The sequence below is a fragment of the Ictalurus furcatus genome, chromosome 10, assembly GCF_023375685.1.
Source record: "Ictalurus furcatus strain D&B chromosome 10, Billie_1.0, whole genome shotgun sequence".
Classification (NCBI taxonomy): domain Eukaryota; kingdom Metazoa; phylum Chordata; class Actinopteri; order Siluriformes; family Ictaluridae; genus Ictalurus; species Ictalurus furcatus.
Window position 1 is genome coordinate 25,057,334 of NC_071264.1, and position 25,882 is coordinate 25,083,215.

At 41.2% G+C, this 25,882-nt stretch overlaps 3 protein-coding genes across 10 annotated transcripts in view; 1 reads left to right on the top strand and 2 right to left on the bottom strand.

The window, feature by feature from the left end:
• mical2a (microtubule associated monooxygenase, calponin and LIM domain containing 2a) overlaps window positions 1-10,877 on the bottom strand; it is a 55,913-nt gene extending 45,036 nt beyond the window's left edge. For all 6 annotated transcript variants that reach the window (XM_053635008.1, XM_053635006.1, XM_053635005.1 and 3 more), the window contains exon 1: window positions 10,680-10,877. The gene's annotated coding sequence lies outside the window, so the exon portion shown is untranslated. The remainder of the gene's footprint in view (window positions 1-10,679) is intronic.
• A 2,371-nt stretch (window positions 10,878-13,248) lies between these two features.
• dkk3a (dickkopf WNT signaling pathway inhibitor 3a) lies at window positions 13,249-22,971 on the top strand. Its single transcript, XM_053635010.1, has 7 exons — window positions 13,249-13,995; window positions 15,323-15,448; window positions 15,648-15,728; window positions 17,957-18,049; window positions 19,363-19,504; window positions 19,799-19,955; window positions 21,686-22,971. Exons 1-7 carry the CDS (start codon window positions 13,789-13,791, stop codon window positions 21,771-21,773), a joined length of 894 nt encoding a protein of 297 aa, XP_053490985.1. The 5' UTR covers window positions 13,249-13,788; the 3' UTR covers window positions 21,774-22,971.
• usp47 (ubiquitin specific peptidase 47) overlaps window positions 22,971-25,882 on the bottom strand; it is a 33,622-nt gene continuing 30,710 nt past the window's right edge. For all 3 annotated transcript variants that reach the window (XM_053635001.1, XM_053635003.1, XM_053635002.1), the window contains one exon: window positions 22,971-25,379. In XM_053635001.1, coding sequence (XP_053490976.1) covers window positions 25,205-25,379 — 175 coding nt within the window. In that variant the 3' untranslated portion in view covers window positions 22,971-25,204. The remainder of the gene's footprint in view (window positions 25,380-25,882) is intronic.

Consider the following 25,882-nt stretch of genomic DNA (forward strand, 5'->3'; position numbering starts at 1 on the left):
TGTAGGTTTGAACCCTCCTGAAATATAGCATGAAATATAGCTGCTTTGGTGAGAAACAAAATAAACCAATCCGGATCTATTTCCTGATAGCTAGACTTTGAGCACATCGAGATAACAGCCAATGATGTAGGGGGCAGTGGTGGCTTGGCGGTTAAGGCTCTGGGTTACTGATCGGAAGGTGCCAAGCTTCCACTGTTGGGCCCTTGAGCAAGGCCCTTAACCCTCTAGGGGCACTGTATCATGGCTGACCCGGCGCTCTGTCCCCAGCTTCCTAACATGCTGGGGTATGCGAAAAGAAGAATTTCATTGCTTAAAGACGTTTACGGCAGTGTTATTAATATGACAAGACTCGTTGACCAAATTCTTTGCCATCATCACTTCTCTTACTGTCTGACATCCACCCAAAAAGCATGACTGTACAGGTTTCACAGTATTTACTGTTCTTCCTCACCCCCAACACCCCCTACCCCCCTTTACCCACCAGGAAACAATGCTAATAGCTAGTTATATTAATTATAGGAAACATTTTCACCATCACTTCACCTGTACTAAAATTAAAATGTGTTAATAATAATGCTAACCACAGGGTCTGCATTCCTAGGATGGTTAAAAATAGCTATTAGATCCATGTGCAGGGGCAGAACGCACGGGATAATGAAACACACAGCAAAAGCACACTGGCCACACAGATTGCCCTTTGAGCTGAAGCAGCATTCTGTTAGCTTAAACACCGTGATTTCACCATATGACGGAATGGAAAGGGCTGTCGCGGGCAGACAGCAGCGGCCCGCGGGACACCGGGAAGGCACACACACACACACGCGAGCTCAAATACTCCTACACAGAGGAGTGGAGATCAAAGAAAGAGCTGGCTGCAGAGTAAAGGATGGCTTTGGTAACCCTTTCCGTTTATAAAGGGAAGAGATTGTGCTGGGGTAGCGTTAAAAACTTTATCAGATTATCCCATCAGAAGCTCTTTTTGATCTGAGAGCAAAACATCACAGAAGAAGATTAGGAATGATTATAGGATAACTGTCCCCTCCCCCCTCCCCCCCACCTTCTCCAAAGAATGTATTAGTTATTAAAGATACAGCATGTGTGGCAGCCTGGGAAAACCCACCAGATGTTGCTGTGGCTGAATTCTGGCAAACAGCCAAAAATGACCCAGATCAGTTTTTTTTCTGCTTATAACTGTAGACTTTGACCCCTCTGCTCTTAGAAATGACGTGGAAATCGTTTTTTATGAACTCTCTAATCGTGCTAAGGCTTTCTGTAAAAACTGGGTAGGGATCCAGTTTGGCGAACACGCTAGTAACCTTGCTAGTTAAGTGTGCTTTCAAGATCGTCGAGCTGTGTTCGAGTATTAAGAGAGTTACTTGCACTAGACAAATGCTCATAAGCCTGATCAACTCAGTTTGTAATCAGTCAGACACCGACGGACAAAATATCTCCGATACTTGTCATGCTGTCATCATCAAAACGGAGAAGAGCACATGCACATACAATACAGATAAGGATAATATGCAAAGTCTTTAAATGTTTGAATCACATCATAAAAATGATGGGAAATTTAGCCAACAGAACAGAATTCAATAAGTTCATCAACAAATATTTCTCTGGTAGTGTTAGCATGAACAGAGCTCAGTTAAAATGCGAATGAGTTTTACCTCAGGTGCTGAGCCGAATGATGCTGATGATCATAGTGATTCCACCCATTCCCATTCTAAACTCATTCATAAAGCATTTAACATACACTTTATAGCCAAAACGTTTGTGGAAACCTCAACATCACATCGATATGTGCTTTCATTGAACATCCCATTCCAGATTTAGTCCCCCTTTGCATTTATAATAAGCTCCACTCTTCTGGGAAGGCTTTCTAATAGATTTTAGCATGTGGCTTTGGGGATTTGTGTTCATTCAGCCAGAAAAGCATTAGTGATGTCAGGCACTGATCTCAGGCGAGGAGGTCTGGGGTGCAGCATCTGCGTTTCAGTTCATTCCCAAAGCTGTTCAGTGCGGTTGAGGTCAGGGCTCTGTATAGTCCACTTGAGTTCCTCGACTGTTCCTGTTCCTCGCATTGTGGAACAGGTTTAGGCTTCTTAGTTCCAGTGATACACACAAAGACATCCTATACAATTGTGTGCATCCAACTTTGTGGAAACAGTTAGGGGAAGACCCACATATGGGTGAGATGGTCAGGTGTCCACAGACTTTTTATATCTATTATTGAGTTCTTATAGCTATTAGCTTGCTTGACTGGTCACAAGTTGGACTGGTTTAATCTAAACCTCTAGAACACAAAAAACACATATAAAAGGTGTCTTCACATGTGGTCTGAATACTCGAGTCTGCACTCAGGACCAAGTCTAGGCTCGTTCGGGGGCGGGGATCATAAAATGGGAAATGATTGTGGGAAATCCTTCAAAATCCTGGCTCAATTGTGCGCTCGTGCTTTGGTTGAAGTGAACCGCAGAGCACTATTTTCCAGAGGGCCAGGGATCAGTCCTCTGGACTGCTTGAAAACAGCATTCACAATTCTCCAATCGTGCCAAACTCAGGATTCAAAGGGTTCCGAGTCCGGAAAAAGTGTCGAAAGCTGTACGGCTCTAATATTCATGTTCATGAATCAATGTTTATGAAATAAATCTGTACCGTTGGGGTCTGTGAAATTTATTTGACTGATCCCTGGCTACAAAAGCAGTTTGAGAACCTTTGTTTTAGACAATCAGCATGTCTTTAAATACACTTTGCTCCCGTTTGACTTTTGGAGGTAACCAGTCGTTAAAACGCCAGAAATTTACTTCTGGTTGAGAAACATTTCAGTTTCAGAAAACCCGTTGTTTTTACAACTTAACATAGTAGAAAATGTCAGATTTCCCCCCATGAGAAGGGTTCTACTAGACCCTCACACATGTGAAATCATCAAACATTTCATCTGCGTCCGTGTTCTCACTATCCTGCGCAGTACGTGATATCTTTTCAAGCACACAAGATATCCATTTTCTCCAGAGTCCAGGAATTCCAGATATGTGAAATACGTATCGTTTTGAGCAGCCGAGTCAAGACTACATCAAAAGCCATCAAGAGTAAGAGGTATGCGTAGACACGCTCGCTTTCTGTATGCTTTTTGAGATGGATGATGTTATAGAGAAGACAGCCAACATACCAACTACAAAAGCTGTCCAGAATGTGAAAACACACTCGCATTCATTTCAAGACAAACCTTTTGAGGTAAAATGCTGTAGCCAATTAGCTCGGCTTTCATTTTTTGGCACAGAGAGCACCATAACTCAGATTTTGGCAAGCGTGAAGTAATAATGTCATGGAATTAATGAGGCCACTCAGTCTGACCTCGTATTAGCTGTGGAAACTTTAGGGGTGTTTTTTCGCAGTACTGTAGAGTAGAGTCCAGCGTCATGAAATCTGGCCAAGAGCAGGCCAATAGTTGGAAGAAAATCCAGACGCGTACTTGTGTTTGCTGGACAGAGCTTCCCGACTATCAGCCCAAACAAAAGGGTCGGTGATGTCAGTGTGCATACTGAGCTGAAGGTTACTCATAATGTCGTTAATTGCTGGGAACTCGGAAGAAAACCAGGAAGGAACCCCTCAGGCTCCCACCCCCTCGTACGATAAACAAGTTCACGCCTCAGTAAGGCACGGCAAAGCAACAAAACATTGTTTCCCAAAACACTGTCTTGCTGGACTCCTGCAAACTCACTCGCATTGGGTCTGACGTATTTATCAAACTGGATAGAAATTTATGAATAAATACTTTGCAGGAGCATTTACACAAGAAATGTGGTATGAATCCAGTTCATTCAGAAAAACATTTATAACTTACAATAGCTTCTGGGTTTATGGAAATTTAAATATAAGGGAACTCACTAATAGGAACCTCGATTGACCGATTGATGAGTGACTGCAAATTTTATGCATGGGTTATACTGACAAGTTTATTCAATTACAGACACATATTTAGAGAAAGTTTTTGTGTCAATTCATATGAATGGCTTGAATGAAAGAAAGCAATCCATAACAAATCCAGAAAGTAAAACTAGCCAACTGGGCGGCTGTGGCTCAGGTGGTAGAGCGGGTTGTCCACTAATCGTAGGGTTGGCGGTTCAATTCCTCGCCCACATAACTCCACATGCCGAAGTGTCTTTGGGCAAGACACTGAACCAAGTTGCTCCCGATGGCAAGTTAGCGCCTTGCATGGCTACCATTGCATGCTACCATGGCATACCATGGCAATGATACTATTGATGTGTGAGTGTGTGTGTGAATGAGAGCCAGTGTAAAGTGCTATATAAGTGCAGACCATTTACCATTCGGTCAAGACAAAAAAAAATGGCAACCTATACAAGGAGGAAGTGTTAGTGTGGATCTATAGTAGCTGATGGCTGAGCTGCATTATTGGAAAATTTAGCATACGCCACACTTAAGAGGTACTCTTTCGCTATGTAATTTTGTCATTTCCCCCCCATTTTCTCCCCGATTTGGTCTTGCCAATTCCCTCCCACTAGCTAACTATCGCACAACAACTACCAACCAGGGAGGGTAAACCAGGGGTGGGGCAAACGTGCTTCCTCAGAGACATCCTCTACATTGCATTTATGAGCTCACAGATGCCCACGATTGCCCAGTGGCCACTGATTGACAGGGAGAGAGTAAGAGTCATCCCTCACACCCAGAGTACAGCCAAATTTTCTCTCTTAACTCCACAGTCCTGGATAGCTGTCTGATCCTCATGATTTGAACTTGCAATCTCCTGACAACAGAGCAGACACTTTTCAGTTTCAGTCCTGTCGTTTCATTGCCTCTGTGAGCTTTTTGCCCTACCAAGGTTTGTTGGCATCACTATATGTAAGTCATCTGTGCCATGAATGCACTTGACTGGCGTTCATCAATCTAAGGGAGTACGAATAAAATCAGTGTTACCGAAACAGGCACTTTGCTTTAGGTCTTGCGAAAACATTCACACACATTCGACTTCCCTAACTGATCGATAAATAAGACCCAGTGTCTCATAAACTCACTGAAAACTGGACACTTCTTCCCAAGCTGGTGCCAAAATAAAGGAACGCCGTCTTGAACAAGAGAACAAACAGTGTGCTATCTGGCAGGACCCGGCGAACATCATCTGTCTTCTAGTGAGGAGAAAAATCGTTAATCCACACAGAAGCGAGGGCCGGGAAGCAGCTGCATGCTGTCTGAGAGCCTGTCTGACATTCCCAGAGCCCCGAGCACACACTCTCCTCCAAGAGTACAGATTTATACAGAGACACTTAAGAAGGGAAAAACACTGCCCTGTGCGCTAGAGTTTGACAAAGCACTCTGGGGAGGTCCAAACGGGTCATTTACACAAATGAGTCTGCAAATGGTCAGTAAAAAAGATGAGCATTGTTCTGGCAAATGCGCTTCCTTTTAAAGTGAAGTTCTAATCTCATATGTGGACATCTCAATATGTGATGACGTACCCATGTGTAGAAAGATCTCCTGACGCACCCAGATATAGAAACAAACAATGCAAAAACTTGTCTGAATTATCAGTTAATGTAGGGAAAGAATGAAATGAAATCCAGCTGCCTTTGCACTCCTCCTTGGGTGAGGTCAACAGAGGACTTGTGTTACTGCTGCTGGGCAAAAGACTAGGCCGTGGAGACGAAATGCTCGGAATAGACAAGTCTCATGTTCCAGGAGGGAAAACACATGACCCTGAAGATGTCCTTAGTGCTCAGATTATTCCAGGTTTCTAGTAACATGCAGCATTTACTCCATGTACCTGAGTAACATTATTAAAGCATAATTATAATTAATTGGGGCATTTCTTAATTTTACTCAAGTCCTTTCCGTTTTAGTACACGTTTCTCTCTAATTTGATCATCTACCAATTTCCACCACCAGCCAGCTCACCCCTATTGTTCAACAGCTACCAACTGGGCTAGGTTAATACATGCTTCCTACATGTGTGAAGCCAACCATCTGCATGTTTCCAAACTGCTGCTCATGCTGTGTCACAGGGCAGCGTAACACACTCGGAGGAAATCACTATCCGCCCTCTTCCTCATACATGACCTCATAGAATGCCCAGAATTGGCCTGTGATTGACCGTGAATAAAGACTCCTCACCACGGGTGACTGTGGCATTACCGGGTTCAAATCTCCAAGACCAGGGGTGTCCAATCTTATCCGCAAAGGGCCGGTGTGGTGTGGGTTCAGGTTTTCATTCCAACCAAGCAGGAGCCACACCTGATTCCACCTGTTTAATCAGCTGATCTTGGCTTTCAGTCGACCCAGGTGTGGCTTCTGCTTGGTTGGAATGAAAACCTGCACCCGGATAAGATTGGACACCCCTGTCCAAGAGCATCCTAATGAACATGACGTGCACAATGTTATATCCCTATGCAGTGAGTACACATACACATGTAGTGAATCTGAATCCCATTGTAACTGTGTGTCAAGAAGATACGTTGGCAGATTACTGTTGGTAAATCAGTAAGCAGGTCAAAATATCTGGTTACCACTATATCATACTAAACCTACTTGACCACGGGGACAAAGAAAAAAAACTGTTCTCGGACACACCTGCTTCTCATGAGCTAGTGATTTGTCCGACCCGGAAATTATGATATTGCCTCCTCAAAAGCAACCGCAACCGTTCCATGTTCTCCCCGTGCTTCGGGGGTTTCCTCTGGGTACTCCGGTTTCCTCCCCCAGTCCAAAGACACGCGTTGTAGGCTGACTGGCATTTCCAAATTGTCCTTAGTGTGTGAATGTGTGTGTGATTGTGCCCTATGATGAGTTGGCACCCCGTCCAGGGTGTCCCCCGCCCTGTGCCCCGAGTTCCCTGGGACAGGCTCCAGGCTCCCCCACAACCCTGTGTGGAAAATGGATGGATGGACTTCTAGTTGAACATGGTTTTTTGCTCCCTAAAATCTCATGACAAAGTTTTAGGCCGTGGGGATGGAACTGGTGGATTCATACAATGCCAGCGACTTTGGATTATGGCAGCGTACTGAGTTAAAAAAAACCACATATGCACTAGAGGATCAGCCTCATAGATAACTATTTTTAAAGTTACCTTTACTGTTCCTCTCTGGAGACTGCTGTACTGATGGAAAGCTTTGACTCTTTCCTTAATACTCGAGCATGTGATTCACGTTGCCACGCAGAAGCCCTGACCAGCAAACTTCCTCTTCGGGACATTTTTTTCTGCCACGCTGACAGACAGGAAACACACAGTCACTTCCAGAGACCGGGTCTCTGCAGGAAATGTCTCAGGTGAAGTCTCAATAAAACATTACGATACTACTGGACAGAATTGTGTTATGATTGTAAACCAGTTGGGTAATCACGAGTGCTTCATTTCTACAAAGCTTTCCGGAGAATACTATGGATCTGTTTTCTCCCCAAGCCATACAGTATGTTTAAATCAAAGCGTGGTTAGACCACTAATCACAGGCTGGGATTCTGGAACGTGTACCTGGTTTTTTTTTTGTTCACGTAAATGCTGACCCAGCCTAAAAATGCTATCAGAGCTGCCTCAAAATAGTTCACTCAGTAAAAGCCTTTTAATGACTGGAGAAGATAATGAATGCTATTTGGACTCAAATTATACATAGAGAAATTCCAAAAACTGCACAAGCCCATAAGTCAACATCTGACTAGTTGGCATTTCTCACAATTTATCTAACAAATATAAACCAACTTCACAAAAATATGCATTTCGTCTGCACTTTGGAAGCCCAAATAAGGACAGAAAAGGCATTATTCCGAAGTAACGGCTTTGAAACTGGCATCGGCTCGACTCGAAAGACTTGGGCTGTGAAAGTAAAGCTATAAAAAACAAAAACAAAGCAGTGCTGTGATTGAGTTTTATCCCTTGCCAAAAAATTCATTCCCAGTGATAATACAACAGCGCCCGTATCAACATGGCAGCGCTTCTGAACAAAAATTCCTCTGTCAATAGAAACACATGGTTTAAACCTCGGAAACAAAGACGACGTCAGAGTGCAGACTGTAAAGTGCCCTGAAGCGACACACCGCACCTATCAGCGTCTAGTCTTCTGACTGATGCAAATCTGCAGCACAGAAGGTCAACATTCCTGTAGATATTCCAACGAAAAACGGTCGTAGGTGATTTTTTGGAGCTGGAATTTGAGTGTGCGTGCAGACCTGTGTAAAGTTTGAAGCAGGGATCTGATTATAGCCCTCTGGTTAATACACGCTTGCAGCCCACTCTCTGCAAAAAAAAAAAAGCAATGAGATTTGGACCATCTGAGAAGGAGTGGGAGAGAGGGAGAGATAGAGAGAGAAAAATGTGAGATGCCATGCAGGATGATTTTGTATTCTCTCCTTAAAATACCTAGCTAATTTCTACTGATAGCTATAATACATTTCACTAACTTCTCTAAAGAACAGAACCTAAGACTTCGATACAGTACATCGGCCCAATGGTAACCAAAATTCACAGGAACGACAACCGTGGTTTGGTTGGATTTCACATGAACTTGTAGGGGGATCCAGTTTTTCAGGAGAAACCAGAACCTGACATGGAAAATGAACATGAAATGGTACTTATTTAAATGTATTCATATGTTTATTCCCCCCTCTCCCCCTCCCCCTCCAAAGCAGCTCACAGGTACGGTTGAACAAAGCAACACTGGCTCGGATTCGAACTTTCCACTAGTGCGGACTGAACCTTGTTCTTATTTTTATTCTCTCTTCAGTATTGTACGGCACATCTGTGGTGTAGTCCTGACCCATGTGTGACATGCGAAAAGCATTTGAAGTTCTTTGTAACAGTGAAGAGGAAACGCCTCTGTGGTTAAAGTCCAGTAGTCCCATTGTAACAATTGTGGTTTTCTCACACAAGAGAAATGAGATTTTTCCTTTTTTCATTTAGACTGTTCGTTGTTTGCGTAGACGGTACAGACTGTATCAGTAGAAATTAAAAAAATGATATAATATAGATGAGATATTAAATATATCAGACTACACATTAAGCCACACAAAAATAATATGGATCTGTTTTCTTCCTCAGCCTCACAGCTCCAGGGTCCAGGGTTCAATCCTGAGCTTAGCTCGGGGCATGTTTAGCATGTTTTCAACATAGTAGCTTTCCGATTTTATCCTTAACTCCTTGTTGCTCCAACAAAATCCCAGAAGCAAACGAAATAAATGAAAATAATTAACTACTGAAGTAAAATACTATCAATATAAACAGAATTCACAAAAGTAAAGGCTGGGGCTGATTTCATTCTAGCCCAGCCTGTAGATTCACGTGATTGATTTATATCAAACACAAATGGTGTACGCACTGTAGTTTTATTCCCATGATGAGACGTCGTACAAGGTTCAACCATAATGTTTTTATATAGTAACGTCAAGTTACTGATAAGTTAGTTAGTATAATTTTTTTAGTCCTCACATTCAATATCATGGCCAGCCATCTCTACATATCACTTAAATTCATTCATTCATCTTCATTAACCTCTTTATCCTGCTCAGGTTTACGGTGGATCCGAAACCTAACCCAGGAACACTGGGCATGAGGTGGGAATACACCCTGGATGGGACCCCAGTCTAGCACAGGGCACCATGAGGACACATTCACACCTAGAGTCAAGTCACTAATTACCCTACTGGCATGTTTTTTTGGGAGGTGGGAAGAAACCAGAGAACCCAGAGGAAACTCCACACACACTGTAGAGTGTCGATAAAATGATTAACGAGAGTTGCATTCAAAGAAACAAGCATTCGGGACCGGAAGTCAGTTTTCCAGTTGCCTTTTCTCAGGAACATAATACTTTTATCCCGAGGTCATGGCATAAACTATCCCATCCATTTTCCATACCTCTTATCCTACACTGGGTCACAGAGGAGCCTGGATCCTATCCCAGGGAACTTGGGGCACAAGGCAGGGGACACGGGGACACCCTGGACGGGGTTACAACCCATCGCAGGGAACAATCACAACGCACACACACTCACACACCACAGACAATTTGGGATTGCCAATCAACGTGTCTTGTGACTGGGATAGGAAACCGGAGAACCAGGAGGAAACCCCGGAGCACAGGGAGGAGTTGGGATTCGAACCCCCAACCCCGGAGTGCAAGGCAAGCTTGCTAAAAAAAAAAAATCCACCAATCAGCCACTCCGTAACATCTGTATTTCTGTAACACTGACTGACCAACCTCATGGTTACGGAAACAAATAGCTGATTTGCTCTTACATTTTTTAACTTTGTTGTTTATTTAATCTAAAAATGATCGAAATATTTCCGTTTCCCATGAGGTGGAGTGATTTCTGGGCACTGTATGAGCAAAACCTCAAAAGGATATCTACCGTGTATCGTGAGAATGTATTTCAGTATCGCAGTATCGCGATATGATTTGATTTTTTACCACGAAATCGTTTGGATTTCCGTATTAATATCCAGCTGCAAGGCAGAATACTGACTGAAAAAGTCTTCCAAGATTGGAATTAGCATTACACACTGAAATGATTTGATACAGACTAGTTATTATAAGTCAGATGTTTTCGAGCAGAACACGAAAACAGGTAATGAAGTGTCTGAGCCGCAGTACAGTAACCGACAGTACAGACGGACACGTGAAGAAATGGAGAAAACAGACAAGTCTTTTAAAAACCGTGAATGAAATACTACTTACTTTATCGCTGCTTTTCACGTGAGAATCTCAGCCTCGGTGAAAATCCGTCCGTGTCAGTGAGTAGAAAATACTCACGCGGAACAGTGCGTCTTGCGCGCGGCTAGTGCGCACCGAGCTGCAGGCACGCGCCTGTCACCGCCTCGAGCCTGGTTTATTTATTGTTATTTTTTGAACGCTGAGACGTGAGCGCGCGACGCAACGCTCATTCACCAGATTAGTGTGACTTGGCATCAAAAAAAAAAACAAAACCAGGATATTACACCCGAGGAGGAGTCATGAGGAGAAAAGCTAACATGGTTCTGTTTTTTTTTTTTTTTTTTTTCTTATGACACAGTTCCACACAGTTCAAAATACGCACGTGAAATGTCTGATTTGTGATGCTGCGCGCATGTCACTGTAAAAAAGAAAAAAGAAAGAAAGAAAGAAGAAGAAGCAGAAAAAGCACAAAATAGGTCGACTAGCACGCGCCTGTTATAATGAGCCCTTCCTCGCGCGCGCTGAATGCACATTTTTGGGCGCGTGCACATCATGCCAGAACTAGCAATATGAATAACGCTTGTTAGAACGCATTATATCACTCTGCATTTCATGGGGAAATAAATAAACAAATAGATAAATAAAAGTTGGACAAAAAGTCATTTCTTGGGAAGTTCTGAGTGGTGATAACAGGCATATTTCATATGTAAAAGGCTCCACCTGGTGGTTCGCTTCTGTAATACAAGTAACGTTTTGAAGAAAGTACTGTACATGGTCTGTGTTAGCATGTGAAATACACTTGTTTGCCAGTTTATTAAGTACACATATTCGTTTTCCATTCATTTTCCATACCGCTTATACTACACGGGAGCCTGTATCCTATCCCAGTGAGCTCGGGGCACGAGGACAGGGTGCCAACCAGTCACCGGGCACAATTGCACACACATTCCAACACTACGGACAATTTGAAAATTGTCAGTGCCAACCCTTTGGACTAGGGGAGGATACTGGACTACCTGTAGGAAAGCCACAATGCATGGAGAGAACATGCAAGCTCCACATACACAGGGGAGAGGCAGGATTCGAACCCCCAATCACAGAGATAAGAGACAAACGTGCTAAAAGACGACAAACGAGCCAGTGTGCCCCTCGGTACATATATTCTGTCCATCTAACACACCCATATGTGCTTGTTAAACATCTCATTCCATATTTGTTTCCCCTTTGCTGTTATAATAACTGCCATTCTTCTGGGAAGGCTTTCCACTAGTTTTTGAAGCGTGGCTGTGGGGATTTGTGTTCATTCAGCTACAAGAGCAATAGTGAGGTCAGGCACTGATTTAGGGTGAGGAAGCCTGGGGCGCAGTTGGTGTTCCTGTTCACCCTGAAGGTGTTCAGTGAGGTTGAGGTCAGGGCTCTGTGCAGGACACTCGAGTTCTTCTAGACCAGCCTTGGCAAACCATGTCTTCATGGAACTCGCTATGTGTACAGGGGCATCGTCATGCTGGAACAGGTTTGGGCCTCTTAGTTCCAGTGAAGGGAAATTCTTACTGCTACCAAATGCGAAGACATTCTACATAACTGTGTATTTCAAACTTTGTGGCGACAATTTGTGTCACAAATTTTTAGCCGACGTGTTCAGTAGATCTAAAGGTTTCCCCATCATAAAAGATAAAAATATAGGAGTTTAAGAAACCATACCTACCAAAGAATGCCTGGAGAACCGTTGAAACCCCCTTGCAGGTTTTCTTTCTTTCTTTCTTTCTTTCTTTCTTTTTGAAGAATCTACTTCTAGTACTTACCCAGCTGTTTATCTACAAAGATAAACCCTTTGGATTAGCTATGAATTAGAAAACAGTTTGTAGGATTCTTTTTTACCTCTTCTGTGGTGGTGGTGATTATCATTTTAATTTTCCATTTTAACGTACTTCATATTTACATGTCAGACAACAGATTTCGAAATTGAAGAGCTTACTGTAATGATGCTGAATTATAGAAAGCTAGAGAGTATAAAATATTTTTGTGAGAAGTCAGACCTAATGCTGACCTACCCCCTATTTCTCACAGACAGAAGTGGATTATGGGTATTCTTTATCCTCTAAGGTACATCATTCGAGCTCTAAGCTATTCATTGCTAGATGCATGAGCACACTTGATATTCTGATATATGAGTTACTTCTGCACTACTCTTATATACTACCCTAAATATTGCTCTCCACAACTTTATACTCATGTCTCACCCTTGCTTCAGTACTCCACCTGATTTATTCCTGGGTGTAAAGTAAACGTACACATAATGACATTCCTGTTGCTCTGTAGGTGCTAATATTTAAAGGAGTCACGGAATACACACATCTCTGGCTTTGTATGTACTTTGGCATTCACAGAATTTGAGCTCGAGTCTGAGCCGCCCATGTCGCACCCTTGCTTCAGTGGATAATTGCACTTGGATATTGTACCTATGAACCGCTGCTGTAATCATAAAGGCGATGACGCTCAACTTGAACATCCTTTCAACATTTTCAATACTGTTTGTGTTTATAGTACACAACTGCAAACTGTAACCTACAATCCGGTGTAACACAGAAGGGGATGGGTTCCCTGTACGCTTTCTTCTTCATGACGTCTCAGGGAGTTTTTCCCTTGCCACTTGCTCATCAGTGATCTTAAATCGACATGCAGATTTCTGCAAAGCTGCCTTGGAACAATTGTGTATACAAATAAATTCCTGTTCAAAGATGTTGCTGAGTTGCCATAGTTACCAGATGCTCTTTCAAGGTGTCTGGAAAAAAAATTCAAAACATGCACGAGGCAGCATCATTAAAGGACAGGAGAACAAATTCATTATTAAATCCTAAAACAGCACACTAATGTATTAACGAGTATGTAATAAACTAATATTAGCCACATATGCTTATGATTAGTGAGGTAGTATGAGCTTTTTCCAGGTAATATATATATTTTTTTTGATGTGACAAACGAACCTGTCTGCGCGTGCGCGCGCAGCATCTTCTGTCTCTCACGCCCATAATTCAGCGTTCCACTGGCACGAGCTGGTGCATCTTGCGCTGTTCTTCGCGTGACCGGTCCGCATCCTCCCATCTTCCATCAAGCACTGAACGACGCAGTGAAGATGCTGCTGCTCGCACTGAGTCTCGGCCTGGTTAGCGTTAATGGACTCCTTCCTGAAACTTGGACAGCTCCCGGTGAGGATTTACAGTCGCACGCGCCCACAGAGGCGAACATAGGACAAAACCCGACTGTGCTGAGCGACTTGTTCAGGGAGGTGAAGAAACTGGTGGAAGACACGCAGCACCAACTGGAGGATGCTGAGCATCAGGTATCGCCCACGTCGTGCATTAAGTCTAGACTAGTCGCTTTGACGCAAATAAATAAATAAATAAATAAATAAATAAGGAAAGACAAAAAATCCGGCTGCAGACTTTAGACAATTTTATTTGGCTTCATACTTTAGATTTTCACTGAAATGGGTGTCTATGGATATATGCACGGGTACTAAATTGTACCATTCCTTGTCACTGGGGTGGCATCATCTCCTCAAGCTATTAAAGCTTTACTTTAAAAACTAATAATGGATCATAAGTGTCAATCAATTTTAAAAGATAGCCACATTTCCAGGTGAAAGATACATAAATAAAGGGATACAAGATAAGGGTACCAGCCCAGTGACCCAGGGACAAGAGAACGAGAGTCATGCCTCTATCAAATTTCTAAATATTCTGATCATAAAGGTGTTCCAGACATTATCCCAATCAGACTCTTTTTTTTTTTTTAATACTATACTGCTGTCGCTCTTAGTATACTAAGAGAGATCTAACACTAATGCACTCGGAACACAGGGGTACTAAACTGCATCTTTCCTTGTTGATGGGGCGGTAGCATCAAGGGTCTCAAGCATCAACATCTACTATAGATCTTTTACTCTGAACAGTGCATGAAGTGTACTCCAGAAGGTAATTAACTGTAAGATTAACTATATTCATATTTTACGGTGGAAGATGCGTGTTAAAGTTAGAAAAGATAAGGAAAGGTATAGTTTTCGTACCCATTTTTTCCCCCCCTGTAGAGTATCGCTTGTCCTTTTAGTAACGAGGCCAACTCTCTGCAAGCTTCATTTGCCAGGTTATGCGAAACATCAGGGACAAGATGGCGGCGTATTTTATGACTTAACACGTTCTTACTATAAAACTGTTCAAGCTTATCTAATACTGACCCAGAAACATCGTCAGTGTTTATATGTGTATCGTATACAGTTATATACGACATCCAGGTTTTTAGGCATGGGGTACTACGAGCACACTAAAGGGTGGAACTAACTGTTTATCTTTTGAAATTGCATTTGCAGAAAATTCGATTTGTTTCTTGGTGTACAGTAAATGTGCACATTATGACATTCCTGTACTGGCTGCGCTGTAGGCGCTAATATTTAAGGGAGTCATGGAACGCACACGTCTCAGGTTTTGCGTGTGCAATGGCATTCACCAAATTTGAGCTCAAGGATGAGTAGCGATCTCGCCACGAAAAAATGTTTGATTCACGTTGCTAGCATCAGATCATGTATGTGGACTATGTTACTGTTACTGGTTCCTGTAATACTGTATTTAAGCAGTGGGTGATAACCGTTACTCGTCGTAAACGCTTCACAGATGGACAACGAGAGCGCAAGATCCATCCAGCCCATCCATAACGTCACCTCAAATTACAGCTATGAAAGCAGCACGGAGATCGTTACCGGAAATCGATCCATCCCTGCTGCTGAGGCGATCGATAAGGTAAGACTGGCGTGGAGGTCATTTCGAGATGTTTGACATGATTGCAGTGCCGTACAAGTGATCTGAAGAACAGGATAACGGAACAGCTTTTAGTTGAGATATCAGTCATCAACACCATGTGCATTAGTCTTTGAATGTCCTTCTTGCACAATTTTTGTCTAAACGTACGTGTTCCTGAGCAGTGTGCTTGTGTTTTTAGATACCAGGCAACACAACCGAGGAGGTCCACGTGACCAGAAGCGTTAACCAGTCCAGCGGCAAAGAAACTGACGTCGATCATGTACGTATCTCTACGTACTTCTCTATTACATGAGCCTAATTAGCTCATGTAATATATCTTCAAGACATCTTCAAAGTGTTCCTTAAAGTAAAATTCCACCCTGAAACACCTTAAATGTATTGATACGGAAATATTGATGATGAGTTTAGTGATTCTAGTCCTAGTTTATTGATCGGTGCTCATTTTTGTTAGTCCCGTAAGCAGGGAGACGGTCAACTCAGAATCCTGAACGCTAATCAAGATCACATTAAAGGCATTCATGGGGAATTCTTCCTTTAAGGTTCGTTTAGTATAGTACAGTATGACCAGTTCAGTATATTTTGGTATATGGTAATACTAAGGACTTCTTTAAGCAAACTAGATTCCATCCGATTCTGTTCGTTGTTCTTCAGAAGAACATTAAGCCATAAACTCTGGACCTGTTCAGTCCCTCACGTTCTAGCCAATACTATGTAGTACGGTTTGCACGAATCAATTTCCTAATGCACAGATCCTCTCACGCTGATAAAAAGCCCTATATCTCCTGACTGACTTATAGAGTCAATCAATAATCCCCCCGGCAGACACGAGCAGGATTTTCAGGCTGCTGTATCCCACAGGTGACCGATAAATCAGGATAATGCCATATATCGCTCTAACACCTTCTGATCATCAAGGAAGTGTGTTAAAGTGTATCACATCCGACATAAAGAAGACGACACGAAAGAAAGACAGTTCAGAGCCTCATGGAGTGTACGAGTCTATTGATCATCCGACAGTTAAATGAAATTAAGATGTGAAAGGAATGATATATAAAATACCTAATTCATTTATAAATGAATATAAAATGTATCATATATAGCATGTTTATTTTCTATTTTTGGTCGAGAGTCAGTGGTACTTCCCAGGCAGTTTTCAGAGATTTCAGATATGAATAAATAAAATAATTAATGAATAAAATGATTCATATTAATAATGAGATTACTTGGAAAATATTCCATGATAAGCTATGTTTAGTCCTTTGTCTTTAAATAAAATATTTGCTACAGGAAATCATACGTATCAAGAGAGAGCTAAAGTTTCAAATTGAAAATATATCAGTTAGAATAACATACATATCAATATACATATAAACCCTAAAAAGTTACAATAAACTAAAAGTTTCATCTGTGGTATATGGTATATATGTTGTGTGGAATATTACTGTTTTAAAATAATTTTTTTGTCTTCGACTCCAATATATTTGACAGATAAACTGTGATGTTTCTAATTAGATATAACATGTATATAAAAGTAAATGAACAAATTTATTCTCTAAATAAAAGCACACACCAGTCAGCAATTGGCATTAGAATTAAAATGAAATAATCTTTAGTTACAGACTCATATTCTATATTTCAAGACGTATATTGCTTTTATACTAAGCTTTTTATCCTTCTTCGGTTTCAGTAACTCAAATTAAATTTCAACCAGTTCTTTCAAATGGAGGAAATGAGGAAAACCAAGCCTCCTTTTTGCCCTGAAATATCTTTGTGGTAAAAGAAAAAATGCAGTAAAAAAAAAAAAAAAAAAAAAGGTTATGTTTATCTTAGCCTGTATGGAATCAAAAGCTTTTTGTCTTAATTCTAAAGAATCTGGGTCACTTTCCGTGCGGGTAAATATTGGAGTAGCTCATGTGTCAAACTCATACCCTTTAAAATTCTCAGAACTTCTCTGATCGAAACCACAACTGATTAAAACGTGACTGAAGACGTGGTTTTGAACTAATCCTCTACTGACATACATTACTGACCGTAGTAGCAGTAGTAGTAGGAGGAGGAGTAATAAGTGGACGTTGTAATAGAAATAGAAGGAGTAACACTAGTAACAGTAATAATCGTAATATTAGCAGTAGTAAAACTATTATACAATTATAAATGGTATTAGTAATAGTAATAAAAGCAGTAATCTTAGTAGTGGAAGTAATAATAGTAGTAGTAGTAATTATAGCTGTAGTATAAGTAATCATAATATTATGATGATTACTGTAATAGCAATTGTAGTTAGCAGCAATCGCAATAACAATCAGAAAACTATTAGTAACAGCAATAGTAGTCATCATAATAGTAGTAGTACTTTCGTTACCTTTTTTAAGCTATGAAATTAGATATGTCCCTTAAAAAAGTCAAATAAAGTGAAGCTGTGAGCGCTGCTGTTTCTCATGTTGACGGATTTATCGTGTGTAATCTTTCCCCTTTTTTGTCTCTCAGGAGTGCATTATTGACGAGGACTGTGAGAAGGGTAGATACTGTCTCTACGATGAACACCACTCCGAGTGTATGCCTTGCAAGCAGTCCGATGCGGTAGGAACTTCAGTCTTCCTGTACCAAACTGTGAATCTAACTTCTCACACTGGGCTTCACCCAGATCTGTCATGAAAGTGCTGAAGACCTGCACATTTGAGAGCCTCCACCTTTCTCTCTGATGTAACTGAGACTGCATTGTATCTGCATTGCAGCACAAGCACAAGTGCATTTGGAATTTGATATGAGGGCTTTTTGTTTTTTGTCCCCCTTGTGAGGTTCACATTAAAGTGGATCGCCGGCTAAATCGGCACGCTTTCTTTGTCCCTGTGACTTTACCTGGGACACGGAAAGGACAGCAGAAGCCAGTGATGGACAGGAAACAGCACTAGAATACTGATGTGCTGCTGGCAGCCAGGTTTAATCCAGTGCAGAGGCTTGTTTTGGTCTGCCATGAAATACAGCTGTACAGGCGGGGTCGAGGGTGCTCCAGAGACCAGATGCCGCATTTTTTTTTAATTTTTTTTTTTTCATGTATATGAGGTCTTAAAAAGGAGGCATTCACAGGAAAAATCCTGTGATTTTACATTGATTTTGGTCTTGAATTCAGTGTAAAAGAAGATAAATCCCCAAGCCTTCATGGCTAAAAATCCTTAAAAGCAATATGTAGAACTCTACAAGAGAACTGCAAACTCTCAACTATTGTATAAGTAGCATTAATAGTAATAGGAGACACAGCAGCAGTGTCTAATAGTAGTAGTAGAAATAGTAACAGAAGCAGTAACAATCATAATAGCAGTAATAGTCATAGCAGAAATAGTCCAATTAGAATTAGCATTAGCTACAGCAGTAGAAATAGTACCTGTAGCTATAGTAATAGAAGTAACGGTAATAGTAGCACTAGCAATAGTCATAGTAATAACAGAAGTAGTAGTACCAGCAGTAGTAATAGTTATAGTATTAGCAACAGTTATAGTTATAGAAAAAGCATTAATAATAGCAGAAATAATAATATTAGCTGTAGTAATGGAAGCAGAACAACTAGTAAAATAGTAATAGGTATAGCACAGGTAGAAGTAATAGCAGTCTTAATAGCTGCGGCAGTAATAATAATAACAACAACAGTAGACGTAGTAATTATAGTAGTAATTCTAATAATAGTAATTGTACACGTCTCAATGTACACATACACCATCTTTTGGGTTGGCGGTGTACATAAATATATGTACGGTGTATATAAATATCCCCCATGCCATAATATCGCAGTCCATCACTGGCTAACACTCAGCATTGATCTTTATCCATAACGAGGATGAGACACACAAGAGAAGATGAGAGAGTATGCATGGCTATTGTGTGGCTTTCTATCGCAGACCTGCAGGAAAGATGAGGAGTGCTGCGAGGGCCAGCTGTGTGTGTTGGGTCAGTGCATGAACTCCACTAAAGGAGAAGCAGGAACCATCTGCCAAGAACAAAGCGACTGCGACAGCGATCTGTGCTGTGCATTCCACGAAGGTACCCACTTCCAAAGAGTAGCATTTTATTTCCCAACTACATGAGGTGCTTTCAGATTTTACTGCCATCTTTTATAGATAAGAATATACACATGAATACTCATGAATATACACGTTCCCCCCCCCCCCATTTACAAGCATTATAAGTAATATAACGCTTCCACTGCCATATTTTTACTTGTAGTCATCATCTTTGAATGTGTGAAGCTTAGTGAAGCAAATTCTGCAAATTTCATATGTCCCCGACTACGATTTTTGGCAGGTTTTCTCTTATTTATACACATTTTCCCTTCAGATCTGCTTTTCCCAGTGTGCAGCCCCAAACCCAAAGAACGCGAGCCCTGTCACATCTCCACCAATCACCTGATGGACCTGCTGTCATGGGATTTTGGACGCAGGAGTCCAAAAGAGCATTGCCCCTGCGCTGGGGACCTGCAGTGCCAACATCTGGGGTAAGAAAACCGGACCACCTCAGCTTGCACTCATTTAATAACGTGACTCTTAAATGTCATTCGAATAAACACAACGGTGGCTGCAACCAAATAAAGGCATCACATCTCTGCTTTGATTAATCACCAATCGTCCAGCTGTGATCGCTCAGTGCATGTCTTCTTTATACAAGCTGAGGTTTAATGTGCCGTTTTGCAAACACTGTTACAAGTGAGAGAAAGCCTGCAGTGAAACTGATTGTGGTTTCCTAACAACACCTGACCTGCTGCAACTCATCGTACTTGTAAATTGCCTTTATGGTGTTAAACCACAGCTCTGTTCAGTTCTCAAATCCGATTCATCTAAAGGAAGGTGTGATACAGCGGCTCTGATAGTAGTGCTGGCTGTAATTTCAAATCACAGGATTAGATCAATATTATTATTTCTGTAGTAATGGTTCATTCACAGGGACTTGTACGATGACTAATAACAAATGTATTAAAAACGTAAAATGTTCTTAGTTAAACACGTTTAATGATAATAATAATAATAACTTTTGAAATGAAATGGAAGGAGTCTCCAGTGTCAGCACTTTGTTAGAGTATGTTTTCCACCAAAGGAAAGGCTTCAGGATGGAAAAGTTTGTGCTTTCTGGTTTCTCAGTAACATAACAAGCGTGGTTTGTTTTTTTTGTTTTTTTTGGTCTTATTTATTTCAACAGAGGGAGGGGAAAAAAGATTAGAGGCTGGTGAGGGAACGACTGATTATAACTGCTAAGTGATGACAGAAACCAACTTATTTTAGGGACGTTCCACAACATTAGATTTATATAAAACTATATAAACCAAAATGGGGCACACGGTGGCTTAGTGGTTAGCACATACACCTCCAGGGTCGGGGGTTCGAGTCCCACCGTGGCCGTGTGTGTGTGTGGAGTTTGCATGTTCTCCCCGTGCTGCGGGGGTGTCCTTCGGGTACTCCGGTTTCCTCCCCCAGTCCAACGACATGCAGGGTAGGCTGATTGGCATGTCCAAAATTGTCCGTAGTGTATGAATGGGTGTGTGAGTGTGTATGTGATTGTGCCCTGCGATGGATTGGCACCCTGTCCAGGGTGTACCCCGCCTTGTGCCCGATGCTTCCTGGGATAGGCTCCAGGATCCCCATGACCCTGAAAAGGAGTAAGCGGTAGAAGATGGATGGATGGATGGATAAACCAAAATAAAATTATAAACCAAATTGCTGAGGTGTAAGAGGAATAAAAAAAATGAGACATGCCAGTATAAGTGGGGAAGAAAGAAAAATCTACTTTGAGGTTCAAACAGTAACTCTCTTCAACCCGTTATTAATTTCTGAGAACATCACATGGTGTTTAATCGTACTTAAGAATCTCATGTAATGAAAAAATTCCAGACGACTGAATGCAAGATACTAAACCACTGTACTTAAATGTAATTAGAAATGATCTTACTGCTTAACGGTTTAAAAATCTTGAATTTCTTATGACACGATAATTTAATTACTTAATATTTCCATATTAATGACTGTTGATGCCAGAAGAATTTTTGCTAGAGAATTTTAATAATAATAATCCTGCACGTGGACATGAAATAGCAGTACTTCCAAACTGCAAAGAATTTGACAAATGTTTAATAAAAAAAAAAAAAATCATTTAATAGACCTATGGTGCTGTACTGTACTATTAAACGTTAGAATTAGATGAAACGGTGTAACCCCGCTGTTCTGTCTTCTTTAGTCGCAGCTTGGTGTGCTTGAAAGGTCCGACGTCCAGCGAAGAAGCTCTGAGTGACACTCTGTACTCCGAGATCGACTACATCGTCTAAACCTGGACACAGAACCTGTCCAGACTTGACGTTAGTACAATAGTGAGCTCTGCAAATTTCACTGAGCCTGAAAACCTTTAGCAGGCCGCCGTAGACTATTAAAAGTATTACTCAAGACCATAACTGTATGTACAATCTGGTCACCATTATCATGCTTCATGTGCCAGTGTTAAGCTCGTCTACAAGCGCAGTAGCTTTTAGCAGGAAGTGTACCATGTAAAGGTTCACCCAAAGCTCTGCAGACAGGAAACAGTATTAGATTAAAGATATACAGTATCAAACTACTTAGGCGCCCAGGACTGAAATGGTCGCTGATGTGCGAAAATGAGCACAGCGGATGCTCGGTTATAACCCAGTTATCAGACTTCAGGCCTGGAGGATCCCAGAGCTTCAGAGGTCAGCATTTCACACTCATTATCAGTCTTCCATGTGCTAAATTTAATACGTTGGGGGTGGGGGGAGATAAATTACTGCTTCAGGACTGAGTACAACATCCCTGATATAAGAATGAATTCAGAACATTAAATGCAAACTTACATGTTGTCTCAAAGCTGCAGAAATGTAAACTTGCAATAAATAAAAAGCTGAAAAATCCTCATTTTCATGTGTCATCATTAATCTGTGGGTTAGTATTATCAGCAGGGCTGGTCGACAAATAGAACCTCAAAATTCAGATAATCTGTCACAGTGCACTTTTCTGAGATATCATGTCCACCAAATATTTTTAAACACTTTTTTTAATTTATTTTTTTTAAAGTTTTTATGCTTGTGACGTGATGTTAATTTTGTTCCGAAGCCTGAATTTTTTTTTTTAATTTTACTTCATTTCTATAGTTATTTTTAAAATTAAAAATAATTTTAAAATTGTTTAATAATATCAATTAATATCTATATGAATTATTATACACATTTATTTTGTTTGTTTAAATGCAATCCTACGGTATTGCTGTAGGTTGTGAGCAAACCTGTACAGTGCCTTGCAAAAGTATCCCCCCCCCCCCAACCCTCTAAAAAAAATAAAATAAATAGTAATAATTAAAAAAAATTGGGGGGGAGGTTAGGGGGTATTGTACTATTTGATGATAGCAAAGGGGGTGAATACGTATGCATACAACTGATCAGTTTCTATTTTTAAAACAAGGTATTTTTTCTTTCTACTTCAAGAATCTGATCTATTCTGTTAGGTCCATTAAATAAAAACCCGTTTTAGGTTTTTGATCATATTGCACACCCCTAATCTTAAATAAGTTTGCACTTTATCGGATGCTGGGAACACTCAAGACGAGGCAGGAAAACGACCCGGATGGGAATCCATCTCAAGGCACCATGCATTCATTCACTTTTTAATCATTTCGAGTTACCAAAGCATCTGCCAGTATGTTTCGTGGGAGGGAACTGCAAAAGTACATCAGGAAAATTGTCTTAGTCATAGTTTTTCCCCTTCACAGTGCTATTAGGCAAGAATGAAGGCAGATTTCTAGAATGGTAGGTTGTGTGTTGAAGCCATTTGTTACGAGGGGAAAGAAAGGCTCCTGTATTATTAGTTACAGCGAAACCGGAAGCCTTTAAAAGTAACTTGAATGTATCTTTTTAAATGATTAAATATCATTACAATCTAGTGCCGATTATTTAGAAAGCAATAAAACAGCCTAGAAACATCTCAACAGGTTTATCATCCTAAAAACTGCAGTAATCTATGGAAACGCATGACGGGACAACTTGGAAACAACCCCGGACAAATCAGTGTCATCCTACCATGTTTTTGAAGGCAGGTTACTTGATTCGGAGTGAAAAAGCAACAATCTTTCCAAGCTTTCATAAGTAAAGGCGGCATTTTAGTTCTGCTCCTGGGTTTAGCTACAGATTTCAACTTCAAAGTGTGGGAGAAACGTTTTTCTCTCAACGTATGAACGGTTTTAAGGATGAACTTGTTTTGCATAAAGATACGCAAGACGACTGATCTCCTGAAATGATGCGCTCAGACAGAAACTGATTTTTTTTTATTTCCATATTGGCAAGTCTACAGTGAACAGCTTGTGGCAGAGTTAGGAGCCCAGGGAACCCACGGTGGCTCGGCTTAGTTCAGTGATGCTGTGAGCCAGAGCGCTGCTCCTCCAGTGTGGCTCTAAATCAGGGTCGCCAAACGCCACAGCACAGTCCAGTGGTTTTCCTGTTCCAACACACCTACTAAACCTTGCAATAAACTAGCGAGTTGCATCCGGCAGCCCTGCTTCAGAGCTTTTGCTTTCTGGCTACACAAAAAAAAAAAAAAAAAAAAAAAAAAAAAGGAGGGGGGAAAAAAAAAACCAGCAGCAAGTAGCATCACACAGAGAGCACACACACACACACACACACACACACACACACACGCAGAGACCAGGCTCGAACACACACAGGCTCCGCTCATGTTGTGCAGAATTAAAAACAGGACCAAAAAGAAAACTGGGTTACAGAGAAAAACAATTAAAATGTGTGCCAGTTACTCACATGATCATTATAATCAAGTCTGGGGTGAAAATAATTTACAAGGAGGACATGGGGTGGGGGGAACAGGTAAATATAAAGCTCTACTTGATTTGTATTACCCTAGTCTTAAAGGCAGACTAAAAATGTACCAGTGTGAGTACCCGAGAGGGAGAAGTAGGAGGAGTTGTAAGAGATCAAGAGGCAGAGTTCCATCTGCAATGGGAGGAGCTTCAGCAGTCAGCAGGGTGGCACAGAGCATCAGCCATCATCACACCCACACGTGCAGGGAAGCACTCTCGGGAAAAGGCCAGGGTGGAGCCTCTTTGTCCAGGAGAGAAGCATTTAATTAATTACTCGACCAAGAGCAGAGGACCCAGTATTCTGAGAACGACTAGAATACACCTGAAGTTAGCAGAGGATGATTATGTTCGTATTAGAGATGTGGGGCTCATCGTGTATCTCAACCAAGCAAAACTTGGATCATGGACATGTGCTTGTTGGACGAGATCACTACTCAATCAAAGAATCAGTGATTAATGAACAGTAATTGGAGGGAAAGAAACAAACAAAACAAAACAAAACAACCTGATACAGCCAGAGAAAGAGATACAAATAGTCCTCTCTATTCCACAAGCGCATCACCGTCTCTTTCAAGATTGATTTGTCTGGATGATACTGGGTGTCCGTTCGTTTGAAACACTTCCCTTTAAACTTTATGAGAAACTATAGTGCACAGTAGAAATTCTGAGCCTCGTACACAAGCTCCCCACAGAGCTCGGAGAAGACAGCGCTGGCTGTACGGCACCGGTAGCGTCAGATCGGACGTGGGCTTCGACGCCATCAAGGGCCCCTGGTGAGGCAGCGCTACACTGCAGCAGACAGGCCAGCTATTTAAAACAAAAACAAAAACAAACAAAAAAAAAACAAAAAAAACAAAAGTGTATCGGGGTGTGGTGGGGCCACTCTCAGTCCTGGCCCGGGTCTTTAGAAGGCCCTCCGTCTAAGTAGATCTTGAGAGCTTTCTCTTTGCGGGGAGAATAACTGACCCGGTGGCCCGTCTTCAGCAGCCGGCTGCTCTCCTTCTTCATCAGTTCGTTGCGCTCTTCTTCTGAGAGCTCCATGAGCTCCTCAGTGCTGTCTCTGCAGAAGAAAGCCACAGCCTTTAAGCAAAAATGAACAACTCTACTATAATTTAAAATAATACTAACTAAACACTACACTACTAGGGCAGGCAAATAAATTATACACATTTTGTACAATGATAAACAATTGAACTATATACCTTGCTTCTAAATTAAAAGTAAATCAAATAATAAAAAAAAAAATAATCTGGCTTTTCCAGGAAATTTATCACAAAAAATACTGGAAAAATGTCAACTTTATAATAATGTGCAAATTTTCTGTCTTGATTATCCAGAAATTCACTGGTTGCTTTTGATCAGATTCTGAGGTGTATTTATGATTATTATTATTATTATTATTATTATTATTATTAAATATCCTTTACAAGTTAAAAGCCCAATCAGAGCCAAAAGAATCTTTCAAAAAGTTCATGCCCAACCATCCTGTGCATTCGACACCAAAACTTCAAAAGAGCTGAAGAGCATGCTCGTTATATCCTGTCCTGAATGCTCGGAGTGTTA

Excerpts from the sequence above, each read along its gene's own strand:
- dkk3a (XM_053635010.1), top strand. The coding sequence starts at position 13,789 with ATGCTGCTGCTCGCACTGAGTCTCGGCCTGGTTAGCGTTAATGGACTC. Across the intron at positions 19,505-19,798 it reads GTGCTGTGCATTCCACGAAG|ATCTGCTTTTCCCAGTGTGC; the intron begins GTACCCACTTCC and ends TTTTCCCTTCAG. Across the intron at positions 19,956-21,685 it reads CTGCAGTGCCAACATCTGGG|TCGCAGCTTGGTGTGCTTGA; the intron begins GTAAGAAAACCG and ends TGTCTTCTTTAG.